Source organism: Zosterops lateralis (genome assembly GCF_965231275.1).
Source record: "Zosterops lateralis genome assembly, chromosome: 13".
Lineage (NCBI taxonomy): Eukaryota > Metazoa > Chordata > Aves > Passeriformes > Zosteropidae > Zosterops > Zosterops lateralis.
Window position 1 is genome coordinate 5,541,900 of NC_139773.1, and position 21,561 is coordinate 5,563,460.

The window sequence follows — 21,561 nt, forward strand, 5'->3', positions numbered from 1 at the left end:
TATTGATATATTGATTTAAAATTATTAGCAATTTCCTTTTTCAATGCAGATCTTTTTCTAATGATTTTTACAGAAAAAAAAAAGAAAAATATTCAAGTCTGAATTTCAAATAATTCAAGTTTTTACTGTAATTCTAGAAAGAAAATTTCTCATTTTGCAACAAACTACCAAGCAGGCCCAAGATGAATAGTTTCTTAAAAAGACAATTTTTGTATTTAACTGAGTCTTACCATGGGTGCAGCCTGAAACTTTGCACAGAAGTTCATCCTTTTGCCTGATATGCAGGTTGAACTGCAGCTATTTAGAGTGGCTTCTCTTATCTTTCTTAAATGAAGAAAATCCTATCCTATCAAAACCAAAAAAGGCTTGAAATAATGGTTCATTTGAAGGGACAAACACAGAGTTATACATGCAGTCATTTGCATGTTCATTGGTGCACAGAACTGGATCTGGAATGCACATTTCATAGTAAATGCTTTTAAGTAGCTATTCTGAGTAATCAAGATAATTTATTAATAAGCAGTATTATCTTGTGCTCACAGACACTCACAGACTTTAAGAAACCCCACATTTCTGTTCATTGAAAAAAAAATTAAATCTATCAGTTTATTGTAAAAGCTTTCAGTTAGAAATGTAGAAATATTTTTCTGGGGTCACTCAAAAGCCAGATGGCAACAGAGAAGCTTTCAACTCAATTCAGAGCCTGAATTAATCTCCTTAGCACAAATAGATTTGCAATTACCATAGATTAGATTGTAACAGAAAAATAATCTGACTGCACAATTTAAAGTTCCTTTCCAAGTTAACTCAGCCTCAGGAGCCCCACAAGCTCTCTCCCAATTTTCAGACACTTCCATAAACCACGAGGAAACAAATTCCTACTTTAACACTGCATTTTAACACTGAGCAGTGGTAGTGACACAGCCAACACTTGGTTTCCAAAAAAGGGATTCTTGAGAGATTTTCCCAAAGCACTACCAGTACTCTGAGATTTCAAAATGAAAATAGAGAAAGCTTAATGGGGAAACACCTGAAATATACAGAAAGTACTCTTCAAAAATCAATGTGTGAGCAATTTAAATATCTCCTTTGCCCGAGTGTTTCCTCTGGTTCCTTGCATGTATAAAGCATTTTGGCAACATAAGCAACTGATGGCTAGGAGGTGACCCAGGAAATTCAGATAAACTAACAAAAAAATCTGGTGAACTTTCCAGATAATTAATATTCGCAAAGACACTTTAGCAGGAGAATGTCTAAATTCCTGTACATTAATATTGCAGTAAAATGTTCTTAGGACATACACATTTGTAAATCTTTGACTGAAGGCAGAATAGAAAACAGCATTCATACTAATAGCTTATAAATACACAACTACTCTCAGTTTTGACTTTGGATCCAAAGTCTGAAACTATACAACAACACACTTATTTCTACACCAACAGTACAGAACACACTTCTAGTATGATACAGTCAGAAATTAATGGTTGATGAACTATCTCTGTTAATTGCTTCTTCAACTTCCTCTGTTTGCCTGCAGAAAATAATACATTTCCAAAGAAAAGACACTGCATCCATGGAAAAACCCTGATTACAGTGCGGAGTGAGGTGCATCCAGCAGTGAGGGGGGACGACCCTGGCCAGCAGGAAAGCCCCACACAGCCACCTACTTACTGCCCCTTGCAGCAGGACTGCAAGAGAATTGGAAAAGCCCAAATGAAAAAAAAAACTTGTGGATGAGGATAAACAGGAAGCAAATAAGCAAATAATAAGCAAAGGAAAGAGGAAGGAAAAAGCCAAAGCAAGTGATGCTGTGTGGAAAAACCAAGAAGCCTCGATACTGCACAAGTGCTGCTCAGCAATAGTCAAAACACTGGTCATTATCAACCAGTTTTAGTCACAAATCCAAGATATGTAGAAAACTGCCACCTTAAAATATTATCACAGTTTCACCAGTTTTCAGGACGTCACAGATGGTGCATGGTTTAATTTTATATAAGTTTATTCATAGCTTCAAATGATAAAAGCTATCTTTCTGCTGTCACTCTTGGCAATGCTACATTTGGTAACACACTGCAACAAAAAGGCACCTATTGTAATCAATTATCTAGCTGCTTATAATACTATAAAATAGGTTAAAAGGTAATTATTGACCATATGTATTTGGCATATGTGTTGTATAAGCAGATCAGCAGAAATGTGGCTCATTAGCATGTTGGTGGCACTTTGTGCTGGGAAGTTGTAAAGTTGTACATTGATTACTAATCAGAATAGTCACCCTGCACACGTGGAGCCCAACTGCTCAAAGGTATTGACAACTCAGCAAGGAAAGCAGGACATTATGTAGCCAGTGTAAAACCACTACACAGCTTAATCACACACAGCAGTGAAAATCACCATCCCTGTCCCCACTCCTCAGCTGAGTATTGCATCACCACCAAGGGTCAAGGAGAAGATCAGGATCTAACTCAAGAGCATTAAGCTTACCCTTGGAAATAAATAATTTCCTAGAGCAGATTTTAGGAAGATGAGCTGTTCTGCAAGCAGTAATATTCCCATTACTGTTTCCTCCCTTTTGTCTTTATTTCTCTGAATTACAGTGACCATGGCTGCCTATTTACATTTCACTGAATGAGTGGATAATAGAAAGCCCAGCTGAATTTACAACATGCAGGTGAGTGTTCAGGAATCAGCAAAGCCAAGTCTCAAGAGGCCTGGATAACATTTCTGATGTGTGAATATTATTTATTCCAATAATGTGAGCTCTGTGCCTACTGTCCAAGTTCATAATACTGAAAGATATACCTGAACTTCTAATTAAGCTTATTATTATTACTACAAGACTTTTAATTTCATACTGTCCATTATATTCTTTATTCCAAGGACTATATTTAGTACTATGTTACAAATGCACATTGTCTCAAAGACAATGTTTATCTGCTAATACATCCTTATTGACACAGTCATCACATGTTTTTAATAAGATTGATTTCCACCTAATACTGCTTTACATTAATAAGCTAACTGAAACTCCATTAGCATGCACACACAGAGAATGGATTACTGTTCATTATTAAGTAACTACATGAATCTCACAACAGAAATAATGATGTAGCTGAAAATCTTTCTGCAGATGAAAACAAACAACCACTAATTTGGAATGGGCTTATTTCCATCTAGATACCTGCTAGAAATGTTGCTCTGCAATGAATTTTTAGGCAAATTAAGTTAAATGCAAAGGTACAAGCAGATCAGTAGTTTGTGAGACAGCAGAAAAATATTATCTTCACCCAGGTAGTTTATACATTTCAACTTCAAAGCCCTTTCACTTTTTGTACTGTGTGTTTATAAATACCAGGATACACAACAGCAATGCAAATCATCCCCACAGACTATCAGGCTTCTCCATAAAGACAAAAGCACTGGGAGTTGCTCACCACAAGGGACAGGGGCCTCTTCCATGAAACAACACCAATCAATCCTGACAGCAGCACCTGGAACAGAGAGCAGAGTCACTGAGAGAGGCATGAGGGTTACACCACTGTCATTAAAAACACAGTAGGTAATAAGATGAAGTTAATACACAGTCATGATGTGTATTTCCAGAATGCCAGAGAACAAATGCTAAAAATAAAATGCTTTCCTTTTATTCTGAAAAGAAAAAAAAAAAACAACAAACAAACCAACAACCCAAAACAAAACAAAAAAAACCACCAACAAATAACAGAACTAGTACTAAGCTGTTTTTAAATGAATTTCAATCCAGCAGCCAGATTCACTCAGTTCTGATCAGATCACAAGAAGTCACTAAAACATTTCTTTTCTCTCAGCCCCAAATGTTTTCAACACAAAAGAGAATAAATGTTTAGGGCAAATTTTCTTATGGTCTCTGAGCACAATTGAAAATTAGCAAAAAAAAAGGGAGAAATGACAGAACAATCCCAAAATCATCCAGGTATCCTGATAAATTAGCAAAAGGGGTTTTTGTTCTGTATCACCCACCCGAAGAACCTCCCCACTTGATCTTACATTTGAGAGAGGACCCATACACTTACTAAAACTTGAATCTCACATACAGACACATTACTCCCTACACTACAAACAAAAAGCAAGCAGGATTCAGACCTTTATACAGCTAAGCTAATCTTAGGTATTTTAAAATAACATACAAGGTACAGTTGAGACACCATAAGATTTACATGTAGTTAAAAATGGAGAAAGAAACAAGAAATGAGGTGAGACCTCATTTCTCACCTGATGAGAGAAACCCTGATGTAAGAAGGAAAAAAAAGGGGGAGAGGAACTTTTTTCATTAGAACATTGACTTACAAAAATAGTAAAGTAGAACTCAAATAAAATGCAGAGAAAATAATGCACGATGTACTTATTTCAAGAGTCCACGGTGTCATTTTTTCACCTCAGCTTGTGCAAAGTCTGTGAAACAATAACTTACATACTTAGCTAGTCACCATTCCCCCTCCACCCTGCTTTCCTAACAATCTTCTGGGAGTAAAAATAGTAGAGCATAATAAACAAAAATGCATCTTCATCCAGCTACTGCAGAAGTGATGTACACTGCACTGGGAGCCAGGCTGGAAACAATCCAGCCCAGTGATGCTTGGTGTGAATGTGGGAGAAGGAGCTGCTGGTTACTGGAGCAGCTGCACTGAGAAGTGCCCAGTTTTCGCTTTCACAAAGTCTAGTCTGTGGACACTCATACTGTGAGCATGTTTAAGCATATTTTACAATCTGACAATATCCAGAGCTGCAGCAACTGTTGACAACATTATTCAGAAAGACAACACGTGGAAAATGCAGCTTTTGGCATTTTCTTTAGTAGCTATGGCATTTTAAAAAGACCCCTCAAATGACGTTTTTCAGTAAAATCTCAGTGTTAGTGTGTAAGTGAAGAACAAATGCAACATTGCATTTGCAATGCTGAGAGATAAATGCACAGGAAAATTGAACCAAGACGAGGATATGGATATCAAAGACTGTCCAGATAATGTCTACATGCAAATGTGCATAGTTTGTATTCTACAGTGTTCCCTACAGCAGAGAAGTTACACACTTCTGGATATTGGCCAAGTGAAGGAAAAGCCGAGAATTCCATCTTTGCAGTTAATTAAATGTGCTCACACAGCTATGTTAGCTTATTATTACTGTATGATAACTTGGCTCTGGGCTGATAATCCTGTAATGTGAAACTGCACTCAGAAGGTAAAATGACAAGGTTAGCTAGTTTATCTGCTGGCTAGACAGCAACATGCTCTCAATTAAATAAATGGGCTGGCTGAAATTGGGAGATTATTAAAGAAAACCCTTTAGGAAAAGCAAGCAATTGCATTCCACACCAGAGCATGTATTGATACATAAAATATTTGTACATAAATCAGTATTTCTCAGTCACCAAGTCATATGGTCAGAGCCAAGATACTGTAGTGCACTACCTATGAGTAACAAATCTTTACTTTCATTAACTGTGTGACCTCCCTTCCATGAATCAAACCTCCACCCCTCTTGTCTTACTTGTGGCATTGCACAGGGTGCAAGAAGGGAGCTGATCCCTTTGTTCAGCTGAACTATAACTGTGTTTGACCTTTACAGAGGCCTTGTAAGATGAAAGAGGTACATGTGTTTTGGTTTGGAAAAGGAGAGCTTCCTGGCACTCACTGTACTGGTTCTCCATGCAAAAGGTCAAGCACAGCCAGGCCACTTGATAAATTTACACTGATAATGGACACAAGAACTCAGTGTTCCACCTGTGTCTTTAATACTGGCATTATAAGAGGTCACCTCAACAATGCTGTCATTTAATTTTCCAGCCCCTATTAGTCCCCTGTGTCAGTCACAGATTATCCAAATTCACTTTGCTTTGAGATGCAGCTACTTCCAGTGCCAAGCACCTCACATTACCCCACAATGTGTACACCTATGTAACTAGGAAAAAAGCACACAGAGGACAGCACATACCAACATTTAGTTAGAATACAGAAAATTACTATCAAAATAGAAATCTACAGATTTCTCTTGATATTGAAGGTGCAATTTAAGAACAAAACCAAATCAAACAAGCCTCCCACAAACTCAAACGAAAAAACCCCAAACCCCAACCAACCAACACCCAAAAAGCCCCCAGCCTTAAGGTTTTGTTTTCTCTTCAGCATATACTTCATATAAAACAACACTAATGTTAAATACAGTGAGTAGAAACCCCACTTTATTTCTATACAAAAGCAGCAATTATTTGAAAAGTAGTATGTAATTTACAGGTCCAAAATATCTTACAATAATCACTCAGATTATTCAATAACTAAACATTGCAATCCATACGGCTTGTTACGCTTTTCAAAAATCACTATATCACATGTATTCTGTGCACAGGTTTCTTCTTTCTTAAATGAAAAACAAATTGGAGTTTGAGGATTTTAACAATCTCTTAACCTTAGGAATGTGTTTAGATTTCAGAACCTGCAGAGTACATTTATCTGCTACCTTGGACCCAACTCCCATCTGCTGAATTGTAGTGAACCTCCCCATCACATAATAGAAAGAAATGACAGCTACTAAAAACGTTCCAAAAAGTAGCTTTGCCTGATTCCTTAAGGAGAATTCCCTTAAGGGAATATGTGGATACATATATCTGTGGATATATGTATATGTGGATACATGTATCTGCTGATGACACAGAGGAGAAAACAGAGTACACCAGTGCTGACTCGTGCAGCATTAGGAATGCAGGAACTCAACATGCATATGAAAACTCCATTAGCATTAATGCAAGTGGTGCTCATGCATGACAAAGATGCATTTACTTTAACAGGCACATACTGAGGCAGGACAAAACCAGAAGGTAAAATTACTTTCCAGTACAGGGACTGCAAACAAAGGATTAGCCCTTGATGGTGTCTCATCCAGCATTTTACCTCCACAGTCTGGTGAATCCCTAGAAATTTAGAGGGCTCTGACTTTGAATACGGGACAGATCAGATGATGCAGTCTCTTGATGTATCTTAAATCATCTGCTTTCCAAGTCTCCAACCCCAAAGAGCCAAAATGGCTCTTGTATGTAATAGAATTCTCTAGTGTGGTTCCTTTAAACTTCTTTTCTGAACTACCCTATATTAAAATAAATATTTAAATAAACCCTAATAAATATATAAATAAATAGACTCTATATTTATATAAATACTAATTAAAGCCACATTAAGTATGGTGAAACACTATCAAGATACAAAAAAACTATAGAAATTTAAAGCTACTGACATGTATGTATTAATTTGCTTAATAAAATTATTTTTTCCCCTTAGTTTGACTTGGGATCTAAAAATGGTTTCCTAGTCTAATATAGAGCATAAATTATAGAAAACTCCAAGTTTTATCCTCTATTCTTATTCCTGCTTTCTTGCTCAGCCTGGTACAACATATATCAAGTAATTTGGTTATTTTCTACCAATTTAGGGATTAGTCACATTTTCAGCTTGTAAACACAAGACAAATTCTCTAGTCAATAGATTCATTCACATGAAAATAAGCATACAAGTTCTTTACAGTAATTGCAGAAATTCCTTCTCAAGCTTCTTGTAAGAGTCTAATGTATGTGTTTACAGGTATCTCTGTCCATGTTTCCAAAAACATGTGTTGTGAATGCAGGTAGATAAGCCAGAAACCAAAGAGCCTGTTTGTGACAACACATCAGAAAACACCAACAGGGTGGGCCAGGCAGAACAGGCAGCTGAGGCAGCTGAGTGCAGAGGGCAGGGCAGTAACTGGGCTGCCAAAGGGAAATCCCAGCACCACCAGTGCTCTCTGCCAGCCAACCACAGCAGCAGCTGTGCCCCTGCACAGGGGCCAGAACCACTGACACTTTCCAAGGCTCCCCTCCCTGGGCTACAGGAGCACAGGCTACTGCAAGGATTAGTTCTGTCAACCCAAATGTTCCTGGAAGGGTGAAGTTCAATTGCACCTCAATAAACAACATCCTCAATTGTCTTTAGGTCTAGATGTACCTCAGGGAGCCTAAAACAATGGCCGAAATATCTTCCAGGATGATGTTTCTGTGAAATCTACCACAGCCCTTGTAAAAGGTAGATAATTATTAAACAAAATGCAAGTATTAAACACTGTGAATAATGTCACAACTATCACATACTCAGAGACTATAAAAGCATGACACATTACTACCAGAGCATGAAATCTTCTTATAATAACACTCTCTGCAGCATCTGCAGTCCATTAGTGCAAAATGCTGGTAAAGTTAAACACACACTATAGGAAAAAGAACTATGTTGCATGGGAGCTAGCTCAAAAGGGACTGAAAAGAGTCTACTACTAATATTACCCTCCATTCCAATTCCTGGAATAACAGGAAGGATAAAAATCTCTTGGGGTGAGGGTGGTATGAATTTATCAACAAGTATCAATTTATCATCAAGTACCAGAAGAAGAAGAGAAAGGTTTATATATTTCTATATGCATACACACACACGCACGTGAAAACTGTATGGACAAATACAAATACAGAGGCTTGGTTTTAGAATGGTCTTCCAAGAAAGTCATCCTAAAGAGTGGGTGCTGACAAAAATCATACCATTACACCATATTCAAAACACTGCAAAAAATCAGTCATGGGCTAAAGTTAATATAAAAATAATTAATATAAATAGTTATAAAAATAGTTAATATAAATATTTATTAGCAAATATGCAAACTGACTGTTCAACATGCAGCTATCACTAGAATCCAGGGACTGGTTCTCATTTAAAGGCTACATAAACATCCCTATAAACATAAAAAGCACAAGTGCCACCGGACTGCAACCACAAGCAAAAGATCCAGATGCTGAAAGATAAATATAAGCAAGTCAACAGCAACCAGAAAACCACAATGATTTAAGCACAGTTTTGGGCTACTTTATAAAAAGACTCAGTGTGTTCCTGACTCACAAGCACTACATCATAGCTCAGTCGCTCTCATTTATCCACTGTGAACCTAAAACTAATCTAATTCTAATTGCCATGGAAACAGGAGCAGAGAAACAAAATCCCTCGGTGCCCCCACAAGAACAGGACAGCAAAATTACCTATATATTGACACAGCTACCAGAATGTATTAAGAGCACACAGTTTTGATCTTGTTTTAAGCTCTAGGGTGAGCTTTTTTTGGTTTTGTCTTCATATTCCTATCAAATATTCTCCACACCCATCAGAAATCTGTTCATTACACATCTGTAATTTGTTTCCAGAAGGAAACAATTTGACATACAGAAAAAACCAAGAACTGATGGAGCACATATCCATCAGAATAATACATTTTTCAATTATAAAAGCTTCATATGTTCTGTATTTGTTACTCTTCCGAGTGGTTCAGAACTGTTATGCTCAACTTCACTAAAATATGCAAACTGTATTAAAAGCTATGGACAGGGATTTAGATAAGATATTAAGCACAGAGCTGATATGCCAGTGACTCACAATACAGTCTTAATTCTAATCTGGTTTTTATTAAACATATTCACAGAACACACTATTACATTATCTTCTATGCCCCATAATTTGATCCATGAGCACTAATAAGGCACACAGCCATTAGCATAAGAGTATTTAAACAGAAAGGCAACTAAGCAGTTTGGAACCAAACCTCCAGGCTTTCAAAGGTATTAGATTATTTATGAACAAACCTGAAATAAACAGATGACTGAAGTGTGAGCTCAATACATGCTGTTTCATAGGGGAAGCGTTTCAACTCAGAATAAAGCCTACTGAGATATTGTAAGGGACAACATAAGATTTTGTAGCTCTTGGACAATTCTCTGAAATAAAAATGAAGCTCCCTCACAACCCAAGCAACTTCCCTTCCCCAGAATGACCCATGAATGAACCAAAAGAACACCAGTGCTTTGAGTAACACCAGCAGCAACACTGCTGCAGAACCAGCTGCTGTGTTCCACAATATCCAAAATGAAAGCCAGACCAAGCAATTCTTCCACAAATAATTGACTGAAGAAATGTGCTGCCCATACATGATATTCAGCATCTCTACAGCAGCTCAGATCAAGTGTGGATAGCTGATCAATTCTGTGAAGCAGGAAGGGTTTACTGAGGCAGCAGTCAAAAGCTTAATTAAAATGCAGTGAACCAAAGAAATCAGTGAAATTAGAAGCCATTTGTCCAATAAGATAGATCTGTATGCAGGTGTTGTAAACTCCAGTGTCAATTCTTTGCTCATCTGAATATTTATTTTCTTGGTCTTTATGTGCATTCCATACAATAGATTTACAAAGATGATTTCTAACAGGGATGAAACCTCCATAACTAAAACTATACTGAATTTCTTTTCCAAAACCACTGACACATTTTTAATTGTTTGTAATGAAACAAATAATGCACTTGAAATCATTTGAAAGCTATTATGAGTCTATAAAACAAATAATGCTTTATTTCTTTCATAATAGTTACATTCCTTCAAGGGCTGAAAATGTGAAAACTTCATCTTAACTCTAGTATTTAAGGATTTCATATTTTTCCATTACTAAGGAAAAGGTATCACCCAGCTATCAGAATTTCACTTCCAGAATTTTCATTTTATGTTTCATTGTATTTTTTTAAAAAGTTATATCCATAATGTTATTGTGACAAAAACCCAAAAGTGATAAATTTCTTTAGACATTCCCTAATCTGTTTTCACACCAATCTTGACTTGTATCATTAACTCAGTACAGAAAATTATTCTAGAAATATTGTTTCCCAGTAGCATTAGGAAATCACTAATAAGATTTTTGCTGCTGGGCTCTTCCAATAATTATAAGAATGAAGACTGAGATTGTTTAGATAACTGGAATGAGACAATGGCTCTTTCAATTACTGACACAATTTCTCAGGGGATGAAAGCTGAGGTGTATTATAAAGTGATCTAAGTATCAATAACAAGAGCATTTTCTTCGCCTCAAACTCAGAAGGGCTCCCAAATGCACAGAAAATACACATCAATAGTACAGAGTAAGCTCCACTCCTCCAGTTCCATGGATCTTTTGGAGCTGTATTTCAAACTGCAGTGCCATAGGGCACATGGAGAGAGATTAATCAAAAAGCAATAGACCTCATACTCTAATGATCATGATTAGTGATTTGCCTCCAGGCCATGCTTCCAGATAAAGGAAAAGGTTAAAGATGCATAGGCGGCCATGAGAGAGAGAACGGAACAGAGTAAATATTAAATATGGTCAGATCAGATAAACACTGTCCTCAGCCCACTGACTTCTGTCACCACACTCCTGGTGAAAGCCACCTACACCACTGCAGTCACCACTTTTTCTGAGACAACCCTTCCCAGGCAGCTGCAACCACTACAGACTGCTGCTCACCACAGCCAAAACAGCACTTCAGAGGGAAAGGAAAAATGAGTTTGGATAAACACAGGTTTAATTTAAGGATGGATGCTTTCCAAACATGCCAACAAATCAGGGCTTCAGAAGATGAATTTCATGGCAAGCTGAACATGGGCCAGGCATGTCCTGGGGGGCATCAGGCCCAGCATCACCAGCTGGGTAAGGGAGGGGATTGCTCTGCTCTGCTCTGGGCTGGGGTGGCCTCACCTCCAGTGCTGGGGGCAGTTCTGGGCACCACAATATTAAAAAAAAAAAAAAATTAAGCTGTTAGAGTGTGTCCAAAAGAGGGCAAGGAAGATGGTGAAGGGTCTGGAGGGGAAGCCACACCAGGAGTGGCTGAAATCACTTGCTCTCTTCAGCTGAGAGAAAAAGAGACTGAGGAGACACCTTGTCACAGTCCACAACATCCTCAAGAGAGGAAGAGGAGGGGCAGGCACTGATCTCTGCACCACAGAGGGACTTGAGGGAACAGCATGAGGCTGAGTCCAGGGAGGTTTAGGTTAGAGACTGGGAAAGTTTTTCCCCCAGAAGGTGGTTGGGCACTGGAACAGGCTCCCCAGGGCAGTGGTCACAGCTCCAGAAGTGTTTGGACAATGGTCTCAGGCACATGGTGTGATCTCAGCAGTGTCCTGCACAGGGCCAGGAGTTGGACTTGATGATCCTGATGGTCCCTTCTCAGCACCTGTTCCCCAGTACCAAATCCATTTGAAGCATTTTCCTACTGGAGACAAGACCAAGGGAAAAATACCTACACCTGTTCCTCTCCAGCCTCAACGGCACAGAATGGAAATCCAGGTGCCATCAGCAGCCACATTTCAGCCTTGTCCCTGCTCAGGATCCCCACAGGATCCCTGAACTCCAGACACTTAAAGCCTGCAAGATGCAAAAATGAAATTGTGCTGATACAGAGTCAAAATAGACTGAAGACCGTGATGCGTTCAGAATAATTTAGAGCATTACCTCTGTTGTTAATTATAATAATCTCATTAGTTACTGTTAAAGACTTGAAATACATTATTTAAGACATGCTGCATATAAGGTGTAAGATACCTGTTTTTGATAACTCTTGAGAATAACTTATAAACATCTCCAACTGGTTTGGAAAGAAAGAGCAAAGGACTTGGGCAAGTAGAAAAGAGTGTATCACTCCAGCACCACAAACCAACCACGAAGTTTTACAAAGCACCCACAAGAAAATGAGTATTTAATGCCATCCCATGGAGCAATGAAAGCCACCAAGCTTTACAGAAGAGAAGGCACAAATTGGACTTATCTAGGGAACAGGCAGGAGCTGTTCTCACACCAAGCTCTTGGGGCAGCACAGTGACATGGACTTGCAGCTTAAGACTGCAGAAATACTTGGCAAAAGCAGAGCTGTTTTCTATTGAAATCTGATATATGACATGTCCCCAAAATTCAACCAAACACTAGGCAAGAAGTAAAAGCACCAAAATCTCTGTAATCAAAGTCTAATTCTACTGTAGAGGCTTCTTAACCTGTCAGCATGCAATAGGTGTGGGGAGCACACAACATGCTCTTTCAGTAATTTTAATACAATTGATTATTTGGGCAATAATAGCCCAAACTATGAATTAATCAAAGTATAACCTTAGTTCCAAAATCAAAGCCCAGAGCTATTTTAAGTGCAAGGAGAATGTGACAGAGAGAATCCTATAAACATTATAGAGCAGCTAAAATGTTGTCTATTTTCTCTTCATAAGAGATTCAAGGAGATTATGATGTATAACACTAAACTCATTTGCACAGCAAGTTGTAATTTATAATAAACGTGGTCAAAATACATGAGCTCTGAAGCACTGCAGACAGATAAACACCCTGTATAATTCTGGTTACAAAACCAAGATGGATCATCAAATTGAAATGTTTTCCATATTGATTTGAAAATAAAGTGAGAATAAAACACCAATCTTCATGTGAGACCTGATCTCACACCAGACCCATTTGCCAGACCCTGCTAACCTGCTTTCTAGGATTATTTAATGGCCATTCAACCACAAACCACACTCACTCTACAGAAACCCTTTTCCCACAGGAAAATTAAGCTCAAGGAGTCCAAAGGCTTATTCCACCTGACTCTAAGGTCAGGACTTCTGGTAAATATAATGGGAACTTTGTGTCAAGATTAAGAGGAAAAACATCTTATAGTCTCAAAAGAACACTTTTGCATTTTTACGTTACTGCTAAAACACTTCACTCTAAAAAATTGTTCCTGGGGTTTTGCAGAATCATTCATCATCAGAAGAACTCAGAAAGTGGTTCCTTACTACATCAAATAAAACCTGCATTGTACAAGATACAACTGTATTGTCACCCCTGGAGGTAATAAAAATCCACAAAAACTGATTCCCACTGCCGTGTGAAGCATGCTTGTTTAACAAGGATTACACATTAACCAGCATTATGTCTGACCCTTAGAGGTGGATCCATCATGACCAAAATTAATAAAATGTTCATTTCATAAGGTACAGCCATTCACATACAGGCATTAGACTGAGTGTTTCATTATCTTTAAAAGACCTTCTTAAATACCTCCTAAGAATCAAGAAAACTTCATCTAATATTAAATGGCTACGTTCAAATATGACCATTTTCCCACTTCATCACACAGTCAGATGTCTTCATTTAAAAAAATTCCGCAGAGTCAAAGGCAAAGAAAACTGAGTAAGCAGTACATCAAACTCAATTATATTTCAAAGACAGGGCCTCTTTGGTTTGTTCTACTTGTCTCTGATTGCCTGCAAAAAGCTCACAAAGAAGCTTTGAAATTACCATCCCAGTAAGATTCCCACACTCTCAGTGTTTGTGTTACTGCAGCCTGGCTGACCACAGACTCAACAAAAGCCTAACATATTGACTTTCATAAAAGCAGCTATAGCCCTACTTCAGCTGGAGATACTTTATTCATTAAGACAGGATAAACTAAAAACAAGACAGAGAGACTAATACTTACTTCCAAATGATTTAAGGCTATTACATTTTATGCACACTAACACAGCCTAAAAAGTTTTAACTTGTAACTTTGGCATTTAGAGTCCATGTTAATTAAATAATTTTGAAAAGCAGTTCTCAAAACCTGAGACAGTGGGACGGTATTCCAGAAAATGAGGTGTCACTTCGTCTTTTCAAAAAACATGCTTGATTTTACTGAACATGGGCTTATAACAGAATGGGATAGTGACTTTGCACAAAAAATCGGGTTTTGGAACCATCTTCTCTCTATCTTTCCACATTAACTTTTCAGAATCACCATCTGAGAAGCAGAAGTTTTATTTTTAAGCTAAAGAATGCAGAGACAGATAGACCTCTTCTACTCTGGCCAGCAGCTTTCATTTTGGACACATGGAGAAAGCTGACAGGAAAACAATGACAACAATGGTTGTTCGGACACAACTATCAAAAGCACTTAACAGAGAAACTTGCCTTTCTAGCAGTATGGAACAGACCAAGGACCACACTGAAGCTTCCTGATTAATGGATAGGAGAAATTCAAATTGAGTTCACCTCAAACCTCACCAAGCTGGTGGCTGATGTGAAGAAAATCAGCCTCAGTACTTCAGAGCTGTCAAGGAAGACTCTCTCAAGTTATTGCTATTGATTTGTAGGAACATGATGACCTGTGTCGTGTTCCAGGGAGTCTCTGGTTAGGGGGTGTATCAGACACTGGTGACTGAACTGGGAAATATTCTCTACAGGACAATCTGTAGTAGTAATTACACCACAGAAAACCCATCACAACTGAACATAAAGGCCACAGAACTGTGGCAATCCACTACAAAATCAGCAGAACAACGTTGAGAGGTTGGGAAGAGGGGGTTGATTTCCTTATTTGGGGTTGTGTTATCTTTATTTGTTGTTGTAGTGGTTTTTGTTTTTTTCCTTCTCTTTTAATAGGAAAAAAAATCAATGCAAGTATCAAGAAAGCTGAAAGAAAAGACAAGGGAACAGAAAATAGTATAGCAATAAAAAGAATAGCTCTACACACATTAAAAAAGGCACTGAAAAATGTGAAAGTCACATTAATAGAAACTACATTATGCAAATAGTCTGCTATTCCTGTTCCATTCATCAGCTTGGGAAACGTAGATATTAGAAAGCATCTAGAATACTACTGATTTTCATTAGACAAAAAGATCTTGCTAAATTGGATTCAGTTTTCCTACAGCATCCATAGCTTTTCCATACACAGGTATCTAAGAGATCCCAGCTCAAACCAGCCTCAGGTACCTGAGGTAGCTCACACCTACCAGCTGGATAAGGAATCCAGAGCTGGAACTCCCCTGCTGTCCTCACCCAGATCCCAGCAGGTGAGTCCCAGACTCAGGGACCTGCAGGAGCAAGAGTATGTGCAGGCACTCAGCTGAGGTGACAGTGGGCACTGTGCAGGCACCCAGCTGAGGTGACAGTAGGCACTGTGCAGGGACCCACTGAGGTGACAGTGGGCACTGTGCAGGCACCCAGCTGAAGTGACAAGGGGCACTGTGCAGGGACCCACTGAGGTGACAAGGGGCACTGTGTGTCCCCACAGCTCAGGGGACTGCATGGCCACAGGTCAGACACCAAAGAGATGCAGCCACATCATTCAGATCACACGGGCACCAGAAATGAAAGGTCTGTGCAGCCAGTACATCTTGTCTTCTCTCTCCTCTCCTCCCTTGGATGATTGCTGGATCAAGCAGTTCAAAGAAGATAGGAAATATTTAATTATAACACTAAAAAAAATGCTTTAACTTCTTTTATGTAAACTTTAACAAAGGAAAAAGCAATCTTCTATTTGACTGATTTTAGGGTAACTCAATAGTCTCAATAGAATGAATCTTTCAGAAGTCTTTTTCTCTTGGTAACACAGGTGAGGACAATGCTCTCACTGTGAAAATAAACTCATTCACAACTACAATATTCTTTTCATAAGGAAGTTAAAAACCAAAAGAAGGAACTTAACTCGTACTTCCAGGAAAAAAAATTCTACACCGAAAGAAAAAGTTATGACCAAATCTAAAAACTAGAAAAATTTAGAAGTGAGAGGTACTTCTGAGTTCAGGTCAGTAAAATTAAGTTCTTCATCTTATTGAAAACTTTTGCTGACTTTTTGCCAAGTTACATACAACTGCTGCTACATTCTTTTCCAATCCAAACCAGAAACACAGATCTGATCTACAGAAAGGAGAGCAGAGATCCTAACAAACAGCATTTGTCAACATCATCCTAGAGCCAGAAAATGAGTAACTTGTCCAGAACATTTCTATGAGCTATTTCCCCTTTAAAACTCACCTTTATTTATATAGCACACTGTATAGTTTCCCAGGGAAGTTATCTTGGTGCAAGAATGAAACATAGCAACTGTAAAGCAATCTGTAAACCAGTTTTTAAAAAACTCATCCAGCTCCTGTAAAGAATCAAAGTGAGCCTACAGAAAATTCCAGTAATTGAGCCTCAAAGCAGTCCATGGGTGCACATGCATAATTTGGCATTTGTATTTAGTTTTTGTTAAGTGCATTTTGCAAAGCTGACAAGTGCTAAATTGGCCTGAATACAAGACAGTCCTGAATATCAAGTGACTCATTTGCAAGAACAAATAACGGGAAAAAAAAGATGAGTGAATTGCACCAGAGCATCTAAACCTGGCATATGTCAGTCTTGCTGAAACACACCAGCAGAGTGCCAGTGGAACATCAGGAAATTTTAAATGTCTCAGTGCAAAGTCACTTTAAGGACCCAGCACAATCCACAGCAACCCAAACTGCAGTGCCTTGAGGTCCCAGCTGAGGAGCTAAGCCAGAGCTGGACAGCACCTGCATGGATTCAGAGCCTGGTTATCCTAAACCACTCCAGCAACACTAGCTCATCCCAGCTGCAGGACTAAGATTAACCCAGATACAAGATTAACCCAGAAAATGAGATCAGAATATCAAAGACTAAACAAAACACACTTTTGCTGATTCTGGAGTCAAAGGGATCAGGAGATGAGACCCTGGACACAGAGAAACTGGTAATTATAACAGAAATTCACTTTGATCTCAAAGGTGGCACGGACATCATCAATTAATCACAGCTTCTGCTTCACTAAATAGTCCTTAAAGAAAGAGGAAGAAAGAAACTGAATAGGAAGGAATGATGAGGGCTGTCAAAAACAAAAGACAATAATATCCAGCATTCAGTAAGTATTAATGTGGACTGGGAATCTTTTTCATTTTAACAATTCTCTCGATAAATAATTCTTGCAAAAAAACTTCAATTACTCTCTTAAAATGACACTGATTTTGTTCCCTGGGATAGAAAGAAATCATCATATTCTCAGTCATTTTTGTGTTTCAGCATATAAAGGAACTTTCATCTATAAAGGAACTTTCATCTACATCTTCTCATCCCACTTCCTTCAGAATTTTTTTCCTACTCATTGTAAAACTGTTCCCAGACATTACAGATCCTTCATAACACCACAGAGCATTAAACCTTGTTTTAGACCAGTACCACACACCACAGCACCATGTATGCTTTTTCATAGGGTTACAAACAATCAGACACTCAATGGCTAAAGACATTAGACTTCACCTAAGGGAAGTCTAATGACATGAAGAGAAAAAAACCAAACAAACGAACAAAAAAAACCACATAGGAAAAAGCTGGAAAGCTTGGGTCTTTTTGCAAAGAGTAGGTTTCCTGATTCTGGAAAGCACAAATCTTTGTTACTTAAGTAGGTCATCTCAGCTTCCCATGCTTCAGACTCTCTGCAAATTAAGACAGCTCTTTAATTCACTGAAATGTTGAAAAGTTTAATGAACTTAGAACATCTTATACAGCATGCCAGATTTTGCTTATAATATGTTGGAATAAACAAGTTCTACTGTACTTTTTCAAAATAATTTCAGAAAAGACACCTTTAGAGATCCATAATTCATCCCTGCTGTAGTTCCCTCAGAAGGTTCTTAATCTCTCTCCTGACATCCCCCCTACGGAAACTGCCACAGAAATTTGGTGGTGATAGAGGGTCCTTCACTCACATTTTAATTGTTTTCATTAGCTTCTTACATTGCTAATAACTGCTTTGAAGGACACAGGACTTCTTTATCCACAAAAAGTGCAAGATGCATCCTTCAGTTTCTCAGTCTTTATTCTACAGAAAGACCTCAAACCCAACTCGTTCCAGAATTCCAGTACAACTTCACAAGAAACAGTACCAAGAAATATTATTGATCATTTTGCAGAAGTGTTGTGCCAGAGCACAAAAAAACTGCAGGAGAGGCAGCAAAATTGTTACAGCTGTTCATAACAAGAAGGAAAAAAGACAAAATCTGTCCTTTCTCTTCCCTCTAGATTTCCTATCCTACTTCCCATCTTGAGAGATGGAAATCAGTAGCAACATCAAGGGCATTATCAAGACAGGAGGTAGAGAGCATTGTCAGTTCTCAGTGGGGTTTGTTTCAGTAGTTTTTTGTTTGTTTGATTTTAAATTCACACACACACACACACACACAAAGAGTAAAAGCAGATAACTGCTAAACAGGGAGCTGTGCAGCAGACAGGCACTGGGGAAATGGGATGTGAAAAAGAAAGGGCCAGAGAAGTGAAGTCAGAAAACTGTCAGAAGTCAGTAGTAAAGTCAGAAAAATGTAATGAAAACCAAATTTTAAAACATCATTAAAGCTAAAAGCAATACTGTTACTATTAATATAAGTGCAAACAAGTGTATAATTTTTTTCTAGCAAGCAGCCAAAAAAGAAATAAAGCACTTGAGATATAAAAATATGATAGTGAAATTAAAAATATTGTTGTGTAGCTGATAATTTATCCCCTTTAAAGTTTAATATTCAACGTGAAAGCTAAGGTATGTCTTTTGCAGATATATTCTGTAAACTTCTGAAAATGTCTGAAGGATCAGTGAAATTATGGAGAAGCAACAGAGAAACTGCATGACAAATGCACAATTCACAGAGGAGTAACTGATGCCAAGTGCTGCAGACTGCAAAACTTTCTCATTCCTGCTCCAGCAGTTTTACAGACCATGCTCAGTGAAACGTTGCACTGCTGCCTGCCCAATTAACATCTTATTTTATTGTCTCAGCAGAGAAAAAAAATCCCTACATTGCTGCTGTTAAAACACAGAAATAATCCCCTGCTATATCTCAAAATATGATAGAAGTGAACAGTTTGTTACTCAGGTTATTACTAAATATAATAAATATACTAAATATAATAAATGAACCTTTATTTTACACATCAAAACACTGAACCACAGCATATTCAAAGATAATGAGCCATTTCTTAATTTTTAGGATGCCTTTGGACCTTCCACTAACTACAGACACCATAGGTTTATACAATGGTTATCAAAATTAAATCCCCAAACTGACAGAGAGCAAGCTCAGGTTTGGTGTTAGGTAAAAAATGTTCCTTGTGAGGGTGGGGAGGCCCTGGCAAGGTGCCCAGAGCAGCTGTGGCTGCCCCATCCCTGGAGTGTCCAAGGCCAGGCTGGATGGGGCTTGGAGGAGCCTGGGACAGTGGAAGGGGTCCCTGCCCATGGAGGAGCATGGAATGAGATGAGCTTTAAGGTCCCTTCCAGCCCAGGCCATTCTATAATTCCACTGTATACACTGTGCTTCAGAATCCATGATTCTTGCTATCCCACTCATAGCAAACTCATATAAAAAGTCATTAATTTATTTAAAATTTCTTCCTGAAATATAAGAGTTAAAAGTTAGGATCCAGCCCTCTTGTTCCCATATCACAGTTACTCTTGTATTCACTGAAGTTCTTGTTTCCTTTCCTGCCAGAAAGGTTATGAGTACTCAAAAAAATTAATAAAATCATTTGTACAATTTTGAAATGGGCAATAAGTTCCCTATTTAACAGTTATAACCCAGGAACACAAAAATGTAGTGGTGCTGGTTTCCAAATACTCAAAGAAAAAGCAGTTTGCCACAATCTTAAGTACTCTCTAATCCATCAACCAACTCTGTAAGTAGTAGTAACAACAGAAATGTGGTCTGAAAAGCTCCTCCAAATTGATTTACGCCTTGGGTAAGCCAAAGAAACCCACTCTTTTTCTACCTCAAGATCTCCAAGAGAGGTGATCAGCAAGAGGAGCTTTCTCCAGTCACTTGCGTGATTTTATTTTCCTCAAATATATAAGCTCTCAATTGTATTTCCCCCCAATTTCTCACCTTTTCTTACTTCCTTGCAGTCTGCAGGATGTACTTTTAACAGTAAAGAAATCCTGAGCTCTAGGTAAGCCTTCATACTGAGCATTTCAGTGAGTCAGTCTGTGCAGGACATCACAGTGCTTTCCTAGAACTCACTGTCAGTATTTGGAAAGGAAAACAATGTTTTCTATTGTGCATTTAGTGATTCTACAGGAAGGCAGTAAACTATCTTTCTGTATGCTGTAATGGTTTGTCATTTTTAAGCTATAAAATCCATCTCCACTTTACACATGAAAAGAAATCACCAACATATCAAACCTTCATATTAGTTGGAATACAGTCCTAGCCTAGAATTTTCAAAGCAAATGAAGTAAATAAGATTCAACAGTGAAAGGAAATCATAGTAATTAATACTTCTAAACTACCCTGAAAATTTGAATCTTCATTTTTTGTTCTCCTGAAAATGACAAACTATATACATTTATGATTTTACAATACCACTTACCTGTCAGTAAAAAGCTATAATTTGTTCTCTGTTGCACACCAAATACCTTTAAAATCAAAGCAGAAGACTTTTAACTAGAAAACTATTAAATATTCAAAGGAATTTTCTGCTATAGCTCGAGTCAAACATGACTTGAGTTGCATAGTGCTGGCTTCCAATTTATAAATCCTTTTAGCAGTGTTATATAAACACAACAGAAAGTCATTTTCTCCAAGTATTTGTACAGTAATTCCTCTGAGGAACAATAAGAGAGAGAACAGAACCAGAAAACACGTGCAAGTGTTAATAACTGGCAGATTTACAAACATGAAACATCCTACATACTTATTAAAAAATCATTTCAATGACAGCTATTACACCTACTACCAAAAGCAGCTCTAATGAACCAGACACTGGCAGATTATTACAGCGTGGCAAGAGGATCATACAGGGGCTAAACCAGAAAGACAAAACGGGCTGAAGCCAAAGAGGGACATGAAAAGCTTGTTCTAGCAAAACAAAATCATAGGACTTTC

At 38.0% G+C, this 21,561-nt stretch overlaps 1 protein-coding gene across 1 annotated transcript in view; it reads right to left on the bottom strand.

Annotated features, from left to right (window-relative positions):
- Window positions 1-21,561, bottom strand: part of ENTREP2 (endosomal transmembrane epsin interactor 2) — a gene marked incomplete at both ends in the record, with an annotated part of 87,466 nt that overhangs the window by 48,683 nt on the left and 17,222 nt on the right. The window contains one exon of the mRNA XM_083871210.1: window positions 3,435-3,491. Coding sequence (XP_083727336.1) covers window positions 3,435-3,491 — 57 coding nt within the window. The remainder of the gene's footprint in view (window positions 1-3,434; window positions 3,492-21,561) is intronic.